The following is a 15,493-nucleotide window of genomic DNA, read 5'->3' on the forward strand; positions in this document are numbered from 1 at the left end:
CATTTTGGGTTATTTACACCAAAATACTCAATTTTGCTCTACAAGGGCCTGATATCCACTTACGAGGACATTATAGGCTACTGCTACTGTTCAAAATTTTAAACAAATATGCTCATATGTGGCTCTCATGTTTCTTAAAAACAAAAATAAGGTAAAAAAATAAAATAAAATCTGGTAATTCTTTGTTTTTACATTCATCGGGCCCCAATATGTCCAAATATCAAAGAGGAATTAAAAATGCATGCCGTGGAAGAGTTCGGGTCTTAGGAGGTTAAAATATAAAGCACCTTGAGGCAACTGTTTGACAGTTGAATTGCCAAAGATTAAAAAAAAGGATCCTATGATTTTTTTTGCAGTTACAGTTACTATTTACCAGTCAGTTAGTTTGACTGAGACATTTTAAAACCTTCAAATTCCTTTTAAAATGTCCTTATTTGTGTGTGTAGATAGCTGTCTATATAACTGTGCAGGGCTGTTTCTGCATAAACAGAAGAACTGAGAGCAAAACATCCGTCTTTGCACCTCTTTGTTTACACCCTAGATGAAAGCAAATGGGCTGGAGGCTGCTGCGCGCAGACAGGTTGCATTTCATGACATGCAGTCATCCCCGCTCCACAGCGCCCCGCTCCGGCCTGCGCCTGCACTGCGACGAGAAGCCGTGCGCGCCCGGTGAGCGACTGCCGCTGAAGAGACGAGACCGCTGTCTGCACTCAGGTAAGAAAACCCAGACATATTTGTTTTATTTAACCGATCCGGTGTGGCTGCAATCACACCGAAACATCAGGAGAGCGGGCGACGTGCGGCTCAAACCCCGCGTCGTAATTCTGCGTCGGCATTCGGCCTGTCACTTGATATTTTATTTGCATGAGGTGGGAGAGGTTGGGCCTGTGCGCGTTTTACGTATAGAAATTTCCTGCACTTGAACACGAGGCGTATTTTTTTCTCTTATATCTCATGACAGCACAGATTCTCCTGCAGCAGCTTCATTTTGCGTGTTTTCGGGGCTCACGCTTTTCATTGTGCGCGATCTGCTCCTCCATCGACCTACAATAAACAGAGAAACGTGTTTTTGTTGCAGCCATCATCGCACCAGCCCTGGAGGTGCAGTCACCTCCCTACAAACACGATACATTCAGCGTTTTTCTTCCTCCTCAAGAGGAAAAAAAATGTCTCCATCATCCTCCGGAGCAGGTCCTGTTTTCGTTACTGCCACTCTGCTGCTGGCGCGCAGTAACGAGACTAATCCTCCAGAGTATTTATAATCTCATTAATAAAGAATCCCATGGGGGCAACAAAGCGGTGTTATTTCTCTAAGATTTACTGTAATTTAATAACACTTGTGTTCTTTGTGTCGTCGGCTTTGAGTGTGAATTTATGGCTGTATGCACCCCCCTCCCCTCCCGTTATTCTGGATCTTTCGCTTCTTTCTTGCATCTGAGGCCTAAATGCTTTCCAGACCAGCTGCCTCACAAACCAGCTCCTTTGATTTTAATATGTGAGATTCTGACATGTAAATAGACGCAAAAACGAGAAGCCCCTGGTGTATTTAATTGATTTCCCTGCGTCTCTGTATTGTTTCGAGAGCGGATAGTGTTGGAAATCGGGATGAAGCAGTGCTTGTGCGCAAATGCCAAGCCCATTTTTTTTCGCCTTTTTTTCATATTATAAACAGAGGAGAGCGCCCATGTCTCCGTGTGCTGTCACACGGCCAGTGCAGTGAACCAGGCTGCTTATCTGACACATATGGGCTCTTGGGTAATCCTCCCAGGGTCAGCGGACGCGATCTGACCCACAGTAGGTGCATGAAAGCCTTTTAACGCGAACCCTTTATGCCCGCCACATGAACAATATGTCATTTTTTCCTCTTTGGTTTGGTGGAGGGATGTTGGAGTGAGAATCTCTCGTCTCATTCCACGGACACACCTCTCTCCCACCCTCACTGGTTCTCACTCATTGCATCGATTTCTGTAACAATTACAGTGAAGAGGAGCGGGCATGTTGTAGTCAGTAACCGCAGCTGGGAGCCATTCCAACTGATGCGCAGAAAGCAGTGAAACACATCTCAGTGCCATCTTTTTGTTCTGCAGCACTTGGGCACGACTGGAGAGACACGCTGGTATGTGCACAGGGAGGTCTGAGAGGGGCTCCTCCCCCCAAAAAACACTGCTGGACATGTTCAGATCAGCCTTGAGGCATCTATCCTCTAAAACCTTTAGACTGTAGCTGATTCTCTGCTTTCGATTTGGGCATCCAAACCTGTCTAGTTGGATTAGCAGCACAACAAAGCTGGCAACTGAGTGCACACATCTCCAGCCAGGGGTCCCAGGTCCACTTCTTACTGTATGCATAATTAATTGAATGCTGGCAATATGAAGCACAATTTCAACTGCAGACAAGCCAGACGACGGTGCAGAGTTGTTGAAAACTGTCAATAAAAATAGGAAAGTTTCATATTTCCATTATAGCAGAACTTAAAAGACATTGTCAGTGTGTTGTTATATTTGAAAAATCACTGTGCAGCATATTTGGTACGATTGCTTTTATGCATGTAGATGAAATAATGTTTGATATCAGTTAAGTTGCCACCTGGTTTGTCAGGGACCAGAAATATGTTGGGTCCAGATTTTAGCTTTGAGATATGTGATTATAAGCTTGATAATTCTACATGATATATTTTTGGGAAGGTTATTTTTACATACTGACGCATGTACACTGGCTGTATTTTGGGTTTCTGGAGCACAGCACACAAAGTTTGTGAGCATCAAAATCAACATAGAAGAAGTCGAGACATCCCTACTTTTAGTCGCTTAACATGTCAAGCTTTTTACTCTGGAACATGTATTACTCTGACATTTTTCCACAAAAAAGACCAGCTTGCCCAGCCTGTGTCTCACCATAGTTGTGGTTTCTTGTTTTCACCAAAGAGACATTTCTGCTCCAGACCACTCAGATGTTTTCATTTAAGTAGCTGTTTGAGGAACAAAGAAGTAAAATCATCCGAGGCTTCGTAAGACAGGGAACTATATGCAGATTTGTTCAGAAGCACTCACTCATCAATCATCCGACCACCCCTGAGACTTATTCTGTGATCCTTTACATTCTGATTTTGACTGTATTTTTACCTGTTATGATGTATTTTTACATTGCTCTATTAGCAGTTTATAAGTGAAAAAAGGTGTGGTTAAAAAGCCAAAGGTCTCAAACTGACCCAACCTCCTTTTTGGGAATCATCAGCGGCGATGAGACCAAACAGCGTCTAAGCCTGAAAGCGATGCATCAGGTCAGGAGTGTAGCTAGGAGCAGTCCTATCATTTAACAAAGAATGAGGTCGTACAGGATTATTACAGTCCCAAGCATTAGACACGTCATCACTTGGCTAGAAAACATCAAGCCTGAACTGTCAAGTCAGAATTGGATGTCCACCTAAAACAGTAGCAGCAGTGCATAAGGAGAAGATCCCGAAGGGGAGATTGGCTAAATGCGGTTTGAGTCCAGAACTTTATGATGGCACTTTTACTTTTAAAGCCTTTTCCTTCTACACACGACACTTGTTCTGGTATGCGGGTGTGTATGCTGTACAAACGGAGCAAATCCAAAAGAACTGGCGACGAAGCTGAAAGAAAACCTAAAGAACTGAAAACGCAGACGTGTGTAATGTAGTTAAAGATGCAGGCTGATGTGAGCAGTGCAGCTCTTTTGAAATAAATCAATCACTCTCCTTAATGTGACTGCTGACTCCATCATGGCCTCAAGCGTCGGGCATTATGAAATGAGTCCGCACTGAAGTGCTCCATTTAGCAAAGACTGACAGCCTGTTGGCCCCTGTCGGCTCGAGTCCAAAGGCGACCGCATCCATCCGGCCGGCTTCAGTTTGGACGGACCCGCCTGCAGAACTTAGGCTGGCAGAATAAACAGCACCACAGCAATTAAGTCTCCAGAGTGGAGCTTTTCTAAAAGTTACTCAGATTTATTTGGCTTCAGAGCTCAAACAGGCAGCTGAGCTACTGATTTAAGGAAATATTCTTTTAAGTTACTTTATTATTTTTAAAAAGGCTCAAACTCCTCAAAAATGTCCGTGTGCTGCTCTTTCCCTGTTTTAAATTATTTGAACATTGCAAGAAGTTTGAGCATGTCATCAAGAGAGTTTGAAAGTTGTAACCCACATTTATATACCACTCTTGATTTAAAAGATATCTTTTTGATATCACTTTATGCATTGATTCTAGTTTACTGAACACATAAAGGACAAGATAAACCTCACAGTTTCACAAAACAGGCCTTTTTCTGGATGTGTTGCCTCATTAAATAGAAGAAGAAATGCCACAGCGGGATTTCAGCTGCATTCTTGTACACACTTAATTGGCACCATGCTGACTGAGGACTGGCTCATTGCATTGGGAAACCTGTGTGTGTGTGTTCATTGTGAACATACAGCAGCAGCTGGAGTCCCTGATTATTTAACAGTCTGCGCCGTGCAAACATGAGAAGAATTCCTCATATCTTGAATTCCATAATGCAACATTGTGGCCTCAGAAATGTCGCGGTTTGTCTTTTACTTCTTTGGAACCTAGAAGTACAAGTCTGGCATTGATTATGTGCCAGTTATTTGAATGTGAACTGAAAGGAGGATGCGTGTGAAGATAGCAGAGCAGGGCGTGGCTGAAATCCTGAAGGTGAAATATTGCAAACATTAGCTGCTTGTAGATGCGGGACGTCGGGGTGGTGCCGTGTGCAGACCGGCCCTGCAAGATGTTTCCCCTCCAGCGCTTAGATGGAGGGGAAAATGGAAACGGGCTCCACCTTCAGCTCCTCCGCTGCAGGGCCGGGCCCACATTAGGAAGGTAGAGTCAGAGTGTGCTGGCTGCCGGAGGCTGGGCCAGAGCACAGAGAGAGGGAGAGAGCGAGTGGTGAGCAAAGTAGGTCAGAGATACAGAGGCAATCAAGCATGAGAGCAGCATCCTCGTCTCTCAGCTGAGCTACACGCAGGGCTGGTGAGGCGGCAGGCCCGTACACGGCATCAGACGAATGCCTTTGTTTCTCAGTGTGAGCCATTTTACCTCTAAAACTGTCACACACTCAATGAATTGGTCAATAACATTAGATTGGTTGAGAGTTGTTGGGATTTGTCGAGTATAAATGCTAAATATAATCTGGTTTCAGCTTCTCAGATGTGAAGTTGCTGCTTGTTTTTACTTTTATGTCAGTGTAAATGAAATATCTTTGTTTTTGCACACTAAAAACAGAAAATCTGCCCAGGTTTCTTCTGTAATACATAGCAGCTGAGACCATGACTCGATCAATCCGTAGATAAAACTTAATTAATCTGTAAAAATGCTAAGGACTGAACTGGATTTGTCTTATTATGGTTTCAAAATAAGCCTTAGACTGTATATAAAAGATGGACATAGCCTGGTTTGTGAAGTTCTGTTATGAAGACCATATTTGGACAAGAAGATGGAGTGCTAATATAAAAGCTAACGCTGGCAAACGCTGCTCAAAAGCTGTATCTGTGCATCATACTGAAAGAGATAGTGTTAATTAGTGCAAAGTAACATACAAAAAGAGAAGAAAGTCATTAAAACTGGAGCAAAGACTTCTGATAAGTCCACTAAAACAGTGGTCCCCAACCCCCGGGCCTCGGACCGGTACCGGTCCGTGAGTCGTTTGGTACCGGGCCGCGAGAGTTGAGGCTCAGGTGTGAAATGTATGGATTTCAGGGTTTTTATCGGTTTTCAGCGTTATTTTGTCATCGTTTTTATCGTTTACTCGGTTTTCCTGGGTCTTTTCACGTGTGTTATGAATAAATCTTCTTTTTTTCGGTACCGGTACTAGTTTTATTTTGTTGTATTTATCCGCGACACCTTAAAGGCCGGTCTGTGAAAATATTGTCGGGCATAAACCGGTCCGTGGCGCAAAAAAGGTTAGGGACTGCTGCACTAAAATGCTCCAGAAAGCACAAACACAGTTAAGAGGCACAGCTCAGTTACTCAAATTAGCAGAGATGATCCGTAACGGGCAGCTAAGGACCCGTGCTGGCACTCATCCACTTATACAGACAGTAACCCTCATTATTATTTGTCAATAAAGGATAATTAGCAACTAAAACCTTTTATATTTTTCTGTTTTTTGGGCCGGCTTTAAGAATAATGCAATTTCATAATTTTCATTATTCAAGTGTCCCCAGATTGCTGCATATTTGTAATTCTACATGTTCAGATTATAAAGGAAGCTGCACAAACTGTTTGTAAAGTCAAATCTGAGTCCACTTAACTCTGGATCATTATGACTTGCAGGTTTGGAGTTCTTCTAGTAGCCAACTTTATATCAGAAATAAACATTTGCAGCCTGTTACAGATATAACAGCTGACAGGGTAACCTTTTTATAACTCGTCTCTCTGGATTCTGCAGTTATGGGCGTGGTTTCTTTGATTGGCAGGTGTCCTCACCACTCGATTGTGTTTAAGCTGTTGGTGCTGCTAAAGTGTTTAATGGGAAATAATACATGGCACAGCACATCTAAGTAGTTTGTGTTTCACTTTTGATTAATGAAATTCTTCAGTTTTACTGTTTGGTTAGTTGGAAGCACTTAACAGATACCTGTGTCTACTGCTAGCTGCTGACTTAGCAACCCATTAACATTTAAATATGGTCCCTTCTTGGCCCTAAAAGCCAACATGACAGTGGCCAAAGTGCGGCTGCAGCTTTATATACAATTTATGGTTAATCTTTATGAGCAACATATCAGGAATTCTGCAGGGATTCAAACTTATCTTAATTGTCGCACTAGGGGAAACAGCAGAAACACAGGAAATAAAGTGCATCTTGCTCTAAATTTGAGCTAAATGCACACACACACACACACACACACACACACACACACACACACACACACACACACACCTAATTTCAGACTGCTTGTCTCACTGAGTGCTCAGAGCTCTTGGAGCTGTGTCAACATCCCTGTTGACCGAGCTCCTTGCAGAGGCACGGTCTGTGCCAAGATCACATTTTCACACGCCCCTGAGAGGAACAAGCTGCATCAGCAGCCCTCTGAGGCTTTTCCCCCTCATGAAGCTGCGACAAAGACTGCTGTCACGTTCCCTTTCTGCAGCAGGTGAAATGTGTGTGTGTGTTTTTGTCCCAGTTCAAATCATTAAGGAGGTGCTGGTCCCGTCTAAAGTGTTTCTGTTGTAAAGTTTGCAGAGGACCGAAATTAGTGAAATGCTCTTGGGAAGGAGAGTTTACAGGACTGCTTCCGCCCGAGCATTTCTGATAACGGGTTTAAGATCGCCTCTATTTTTAAAATTAGATGTGGTGAATCTGTTATGTATTTGAGCTATAGATTCTTTATTTTGGCCTTACTGTCTCAGGCAGAGGATATGATTCACACTAACGTACAGTGCTCGTGTACACATGATTATCTGAAGGATCTGCTCCTTATCAGACTCGAGTTTGTTTGCTCTCCAACCGTCTGAGTTCCCGGATGCAGAGTGAACGACCTCTCGGAGGGATTGTCTTTGCTGGCACGAGTGCTGCCTTCTCCTTGTTGTTTGGATTCTGTCATGTGTAACGCTACAATGAAGGGTTTTGTTGGGGAACTGTGTGTGAGGACCGGGAGAGTGCACTATTCATTAGAGCTCCTATGGGATACACACTTATATAATGTATTAGGACCTCCTCCTATGTTAATGAGTTTTTTTGTCAGAATAAAACTGCTTTTAATCCATGTAGTTGTTGTTTAATCCATGTAGTTGTTGTTATCATTAAAGTACAAATAAACAGGCTGGCGCTTTTCTATTCAATTTGACTACTCAAAGTAGCTGTAGCTGAGAAACCAGCTTATCCACTGTACAGCTGAGTGAAATGGCAACAACTTGGCTAATGTTGACATGAAAAATTAAGGTGTGCTTCTCCAGACAGTGTGCGAGTCTGTGTTTAATGCTGAGACAGGTGGAGTCCTGTGATTGGCCCATTAGAGTTTGCCCTCTTTGGATTGGGCCTTTGGATGGCTCCAGCTGACATCCACCTTTTCTCGCTCCTGGCAGTGAGCTACAACAGTTTAAGTAGCCCTTCACTGTTAAACTGTAAACACCAAGCATACTGTGTGTACATCACACACATTAGTGACTCTTTTTGTTGAACCATCTCTCCTGTTTTTGTCCTATAACAAGGTTTATCCTAGTCATTCGGTAATGAACATAACAGCTACGTCGTGGGTGTATAAATGACTTATCTGGGTATCTCAGCTCCACATGGCCGAGTTTTTAATAACTTAAAGAAAGCCCAAGCTTCTTCAGTTCTAAGAGCAAATGTGGAGAGTCCCAGATTTTAAGCCCTATGGGAGTGTCCCCAAGAGGGTCATGGACCCCGTATTGATCCTCTGTCTAATCACATGAGCCAAGGAGTGAAAACTGGTGTGGGTGAACCTGTGTGAAACCTAGCCCCACTCTATCATGTGATTTACTAAGGTCAAATGGCCCAGGATTGACCTCAGTAAATTGTGACCCGTGCCTGTTTTCACACCTTGGGCTTAAAATTGGGGACTCTTAGAATTGAAGAAGCTTCCCGGTTGAGAGGTGAAACGTCTACAAGAAACTTAAAGAAGTTCAGATGCTTTTCTTTCCAAGCTCCTTAGACCTGATAGATCTTATTCCTCTATAGAAGTGAGTGCCACACTTTATTTTGCCTCACTTCTTCTGCTGGAAATACTCACTATTCACAAGTAACTACGATGACCTGGATGACTGAGAACCTTTACAGACAATATCTATCAGGCTTTGACGAACTCACAGCAGGTGATTGGATGAATTCTCTGTGTAATTGAACTATGAGGAGAATCGAGCTTCTTTGTGAAAACGAGCCTCTCTGTGGTGCTTAAGCCTGATCTTGTTTCCACCTTGTCCCTTTTCTGTCATCTGTGCTGAATGTGGAGCGCTGTTTAAACACCCAAGGTCAGGAGACATGAAGGTACACAGAGGGAAGGTCGCATAGCTGGGCTGAGCGTGCCTTTAGGGTGGGTTTTATAGGGTGGGTAACTATAGCAACAGTTCAGGCGCTGCTGCTCTTAAGACGACGTTTGCATCAGGTGGCGTCACAGGAATTCGTGAGATTTGTTTTCAGTAAAAGCAGAGAGTTCAGGTGTTTCCGTATGCGGCTGGCATGCTCCTGAACAACTCTTGGGTGATGTGTTTAGATGAGGAGGAGGCCCAGCAGCAGATCCAGGACATAGAGACACTCTGTCTCTCAGCTAACTTACATCTGTGGGCAGAACCTCCCAGAAAGAAGTGGGGGAGGTGGTTAGTGTGAGCGAGGTCTGGACATTTCGGTAGCATCGAGCTAAAGTAAGGGCAGCAGAAGATGGAGCAGGTTTTTCTTTTTTAATAAGCGTTCATGAGGTTATTACGATTTTATAAGCTGCTCATAGTATTTTCATGTATAAATCTTAATCTGTAAAGTAACGAGTAACTGTATCGGCTGAATAAATGCAGTAACAGAGAAAATCCCAGAAGGATAAAGCATTAAATGGGCCAAACTTTCACTTTCATTCTTGAGGAAATCCACTTTCCCTCGCTGAGTTAGAAGCAGCAGTTTTTGCACTTGCTGTTTTATTTCCGTGACTACTTTGACAATTTTATGTGCTACTATAATAGCCGCTTTAAGCTGTATTGTACATCTCAGAGATTAAAGTGTCATGTTTATGTGCCAAAGTAGACATGAGGGCGAAACCGAAGGCCAGAAGCTGCCAAATCTGCATCACCAAACAAACTCGGGGCATGCAGTTTGGATGCACAGACTGATTACGGCATAAGCTGTCCACACTGTGTGTGTTTGTGTCAGAGGAGAGGGAAAAAATATGATTCAAGCTGAAAAGCGCTGATGTAACCAGAGGCTCGGGTTTAATCTGACATGTAATCCTCTTTTTATGAGATTGGACGCAATTCACATCTCGGCGGTTGAAGGAGCGTCAGTGTTGTGTTGTACAGTGGGGAGCGTTTGCATCCTGATGACCTGCCTGCCACGGCTGAGACGTGGCTGCACTTGTTGTTGCAGTTAGTCAGTGGGTGTTTAGGAAGTGCAGCCCTGTCACAGCGAGGACAGCGTGCACATGGGCAGAGGGCACTATTTTTGTCTGTGAGGCTGTAACCTGAAGCGCTGACCCCACATCAGGATGTATAAATAACAAGGTTTTCACAGGCACAGTGTCTGTTTACATTCTGTGGTGACGGGCTTGTTCTGCAGGCCGGAAGACAAAGTGTCTGTTAAGTGCGCCATCATTACAGCCATTTTCTTGCTTGTCAGCTACTTTCAGCTGACATGTGTAACGTGACACACCCTGGACCTTCAGTACTTCATTAATTTGCTTTTTTCTTCCTGCAGCCCGACCCGCGACTGGCAATGGAGTACGTGAACAACGCGAACAGCTACAGTTCTGGAGACACCATGAGCAGCTCCTTAGCCAACATGACCATCAAGGATCAGCACCACCAGGAGAACGGAGTCAAAATGAAAGGTCAGACATTAGAAATACAGTCTGGAAGCAAAATAGGACCCAACACACAAATGCAAACTCACTAAAAATGACAAGAAAGTGTCTTTAATGAGATCTTTTTCCAGCTTCAGCTCAACTTGTGAATCCTCTGAGCTCCACTGGTGGGTCTGAAATCAGTCTGATGACAGAGAGCTGTGAGATGTTGCTGCACTTTGGTTGGCAGATGATTTGGATTAAACAATGAGCAGCTTTCTTTTCTTCTGTCTGCAAACCATTATTTCTCACAGCACGAGTAGAGATGATGCTATTTTTGTGCTGTTAGACCTACGCATGTTCAGTTTCCAAGGATACAAAAGATTATCTGATGGTGCACGTCCAAAGAATCTGTCAATTCCACGCTTCTCATTGATCGTAGCTAGCCGCCCCTCTAGTAGAGGGAAGACAGGAAATTACATGACCCCACTCTTCATCAGTATAAAAGCATAGAGCGGGTTTATGCAATCAGGGGGATCCAACGTGATACAACACCTCTGGAAACTCTTGGAAAAGTATTATTTTTAAGGAAAAAATTGAGACAACGGCAACTTTTTTGTATAAATGTGGTTTTTGTAGTATGAGGAAAAACTGTGCAAGTGAGCCATCGCGTTGGTTTTGGTTTAATATCCGGGATCAGCTCGTGTGAGGGCTTTATATGTTCAGCTCAGACTGTAGGAACAGGAGAGGCCTATCGATGATCTATCACCTCCTTTTTATCACTTACTTTTATTACCACAAATAATTAACTGTAAAAACTTAGCTAAGTTGAACTTTAAGTAAAAATCAGTGTAATATGAATCATTTTAATATCATTCCATATTTTCCCTCCGTTGTCCACCTACACTGAGGCTCACAGTCGAGTGTCCAGTGCTGGTGTGTACCACACGTTCTCTGACAGCCCGTTCTCACTCCCGAGGCGTAACATGCCGACGTTTTGTCACGACGTTTTGACCTTCGGCGTTCTTATGGTACGCGGCAGGTTATGGCCGAAATCCAGTGCAATGACGCTCCCACAGTAATAGACGTTCCAGCCCTGTATTCCAGCCCTAAACCTAACCTTTTTCCTGACCTTAACCAGGACTTTAATGATGTTAAATAGCGTGTTTCTAAGCGATTTGAAGAAAAAGAGCGAACATGTGTAGATTGAGTCCATACGGTTCTCATATTTAGGAACGTGGTGGGTAGCCGAAAACGTAATATGTTGACGATTTGTCACCTAGCGTAAAATGTTACGCTTTTGGAGTGAGAACGTGTTGTCTCTGAATATACCCGAAGACTTATATATTATTAGTCTGATGAAAACTGACCTACAGAAGTACAAACTCATTTTGTACACCAGCAACAAAAATCCGTCTGATTATGAAATGTGAAAAATGCTAAATTCGTACTTGTTGTCAACCGCTCTTCATCTGCAGTTAAGCTCTAAAGGTTTGTGAGGTGCCCACAACAATAAAACCTCTGAGGTATTATCTTCCTTGTGTTAATAACAGCTTCCTGAAAAGGGATCAACGATGGACGTAGCCACCATGATCCCACCCGGTAATAAAACTGACTGATTGATCACTGCGTCACTGCTAACACTGAGGCTAAATGTTACATGTGGATAAATAGGAGGAGAGCCGTTAGCAGGCTGTAATCAAACTCTATGATCACATCACATAGACTGAGCTAGCTGCTAATTATAGCGAACTGTAAAAATGTCTCTGAAATTACAGCATGTTTGAGTGGAAGTTATGTAAAATGTTTTAATATTTAAATATAAATGAAACTTTGTGCTAAAGAATAAACAGCTTTGCTCTTTTGTGCAATAAACACTTTTATTATTAAGTTTCTTACCTATTTAGCATTTATAAGCATATAAAAGCCTGGAGTAAATGATTTGTCGTTTTCCTTTGTAGCACTGATGGAAAGAGGCTGTTATGTAAACAGATTATGACATCTTAATTAAACACAGTTGCCAAATTGTAAAATCCAGTTTGTCTTCATTAGAGGATTTAAATGCTTTATATTAATTATTACATTAAACTACAATTTAATGTGTTTTAACAACGTATGAAATGCATGTATTAGCTGTGTGTGGGGCTCACAGGTAAAGGGTTTCTAATTAAAGCTTTAATCATAGAATAGACATCAAAGAATGTCAAAGAGAAGAATTTAAAAGTAGAGTTAAACCAAATTTCACTGTCGTCTGGGTGGAGGCCGAGCTCCTGAGTTTCTACAGAGCTTTGTTTTAATCTCTTACATAATGGATAGAAGACATGCTCGACTGCAGCTGCACTGTGCTCTGTAATCCGGGCATCTGGGAAAGAGCCCCGTCTCCATCCAGCTCCACTGTTCGCTCGCAATTCAGTCCATAAACAATCGGGCCTTTAACGCAGCACAGAAAGCATTTTCAGAAAGCTCCATTTGATGCCTGAAACGTAAACGAAGAGCAGATAAATGGCTAAAGATGCATCGTGTTTGCTTCACTGTGTTTGGACAGATTTATTCGTCACAGAGCGAATAATCAGTGTCAGACCTCTCAGCAATGTGTTCTCCCCTTTTTTTCTAATCTACCCAAATCAACCACATGGCTAATTAGTACGTAGCCTAGCTTTCCCCAGTTTACAGCCCTCACTAGTGCATTCGTTCTCCCCGTTTCCATTTCCCATCATCTTATGTGCTAACAGGAAGCAGCGCACAGAGTCAGGTTCATCTGCAGGGGTAAACAACACATGTATCAGCAGTGAAACACAAAGTGAGTATCCCTTTAAGCAGCAGATGTGGTGTGTGGAAAGTGACGTATTTGTAAAGTGAGATTAGTTCGTTTAGGATATTTAGAGCTTTTAGCCATCTGATGCTTTAGAGGTGCTTTGCTTAGTTCTTTGGAGTGATGCATACAAAATTGGAGCTTTCAAAACTGTATCTATTGATCTGCAAGGAAGTGCGATACAAACAAGAGATAATTTAGTGTTTTAATTTTGTTTTCAACTGTAATCTCATAGTTATGGGTTTAAAATGTCATAATTAAGAGAGTTAGAGACTTTCCTGATCTAATGCCTCATAAATATTATTGTAATAACAATTCTAAAATTAGATAATTAAGAGATTATAAACAGAGTTTCATAATTAATCCCATAATGTTGATTTATTACAGAATTACAGAATTACACCGTCCGAGTCCATAACGGGACAGATTTTAACATTTTGGCGGTGTCATCAAAGACGTGGTACGCCTCCAGGCGTTTTTTGGTTGCCTTGGTGACACATCCCCACTGTGTCTGGATGCTGCAGACATGAAACAACCTTCCCGTTAAAATTTGTTAGTGTCAAAATCTGAAAAACATAATTATCTAATTAAATTATCTAATTAATTTAAGATAGTCTGATATCCTGTAAGTGGTGTACAGCAAAACAAGGGCACCAAATACGACCTAAACTGACTGCCAGACTTTTATTTATTATAAATAATTCATTAATAAAACACAAACATTTTAGGCTATTGTTTTTATCTACTCTCCCAACACTGCTGATACTTGTGACTAACAAAATGGGGTAAACGTCTAGGCTGTCTGGATTTTTGGTGATTTGCTGAAGTCTTTACATGAAGCAGATTGTATGTGAGGATGACCTGATGAACACACAACAGTATAATCCAGGAAATATATGTCTAGTTTTCTAAACCGGACCTTAACATAATCCAAATCTGCCATGTAGCCCTCAGTCAAGCTGAGGCTGGCGATGCTGTCTGAATGCATCGTTCCAGAAATAGTCTTCCTTTTTGGAAAATCGAGGCAGTAGCTCTGCTGTAGTTCAGTATTTATTGTTTTAAGGTGAGTAGACTGTGAATAAATGTGTTACCTCCTTAAACAGAGCCGACTGAAGACTTTTCATGGTTCTGGGTTTAAATGTCAGACTGCCGCTGATGCCTTTTAACCATTTTGAATTCTGCTTCACAGTTGACCTCTAAGCAGCGTGTGTGGTTGGTTTTTTCCAAGTTTCTGTCACGATTACCTCGGCTTTGACCTCCAGTTTACCTTTGATTTGCAGAGGATGAAGCAGCACTCAGTGAGAATGGGGTGAATTCTGTGTCTGAGCTCTCTCAGCCAGACAGCAGCCACTGTGATGACGAGGCGCAGCCCGGTACGCCCGCCTGCACTTCTGACATGAAGCCTGAGCTGCAGCTTAACCCGTGTTTTAGCTCTTATTTAGCATGGTTCAGTTTGTGTGCAAATCATCACTTGATTTACCTTCTTCATTTAGAGCTCTATTGAGAGAAACGCTCGTCTTGGTTTGCTGGTTTTCTTTTGCTCCCTAACTCTAAACTTTTATGATTCAAGTTTGAGTTTTCTTGCTAAAACCTTTTGATTTGCCTGATTCTACAGCGAGTTGTGTTGTTACCACACAGAGTGCAATAAGAGCCAGCGAACATGAACAGATCAGTGACTAACATGGAAAACAATGCCCCTCTGTGCCTGTACGATGTGGCCACAGTAGCGTCACTCCAGCCCGGGTCGAGCAGGCTTTGATCATAAATACTGAGACTGACAGCTTTTTCAAAGCGAAGCGAGGTGGGAAGTCATCGGGCTGAAAAACCTCCTTGATCTCTTTAACAGCTTCTGAAGCTGCTGACGTGTGGTAGTAAACACAACATTAGCCTGAGCTGTGTGAACCTGATGAAGTGTCAGATTAGACTTTAACAATTCCTGTTGATGTTTGACTGAGATCCATTTATCCAACAGCAGAGGCGCCTGCAGAGAAAGCAGGAGCTGAAGATACAGAGAGCACCGTGAGCAAAGACGAGGGGCAACTCGGTACGCCTCCAGACGCTGAGCTGCTGCCTCTTTTCTGCTGCTCGTGCTTCCTTTTGTTTCCCCAGCATCGTTAAAAGAATAGCAGGACATTTTGAGAAATACACTTACTCGATGAGATGTGCAGCTACAGCTGTTAGTTTAGCTTAGCTTAGCATGAGACTCCACTTGTTTACGT

At 42.7% G+C, this 15,493-nt stretch overlaps 1 protein-coding gene across 8 annotated transcripts in view; it reads left to right on the plus strand.

Moving 5' to 3' along the window:
* The first annotated feature begins 660 nt into the window (after window positions 1–660).
* The window catches only part of LOC146627123 (uncharacterized), a 36,881-nt gene continuing 22,048 nt past the window's right edge, over window positions 661–15,493 (plus strand). For 5 of the 8 annotated variants that reach the window (XM_085361631.1, XM_085361623.1, XM_085361628.1 and 2 more), the window contains exons 1-4: window positions 10,206–10,263; window positions 10,378–10,510; window positions 14,555–14,647; window positions 15,247–15,318. In XM_085361631.1, coding sequence (XP_085217757.1) covers window positions 10,396–10,510; window positions 14,555–14,647; window positions 15,247–15,318 — 280 coding nt within the window. In that variant the 5' untranslated portion in view covers window positions 10,206–10,263; window positions 10,378–10,395. Of the gene's footprint in view, window positions 715–10,205; window positions 10,264–10,377; window positions 10,511–14,554; window positions 14,648–15,246; window positions 15,319–15,493 lie in introns of those variants that run through there. The other 3 variants (XM_085361624.1, XM_085361626.1, XM_085361629.1) reach the window with 3 other exon arrangements.

This window comes from Diplotaxodon limnothrissa, linkage group LG8 (assembly GCF_057381915.1).
Source record: "Diplotaxodon limnothrissa isolate DT_005_m linkage group LG8, D_limnothrissa_male_GT1.1, whole genome shotgun sequence".
NCBI classification, from domain to species: Eukaryota; Metazoa; Chordata; class Actinopteri; order Cichliformes; family Cichlidae; genus Diplotaxodon; species Diplotaxodon limnothrissa.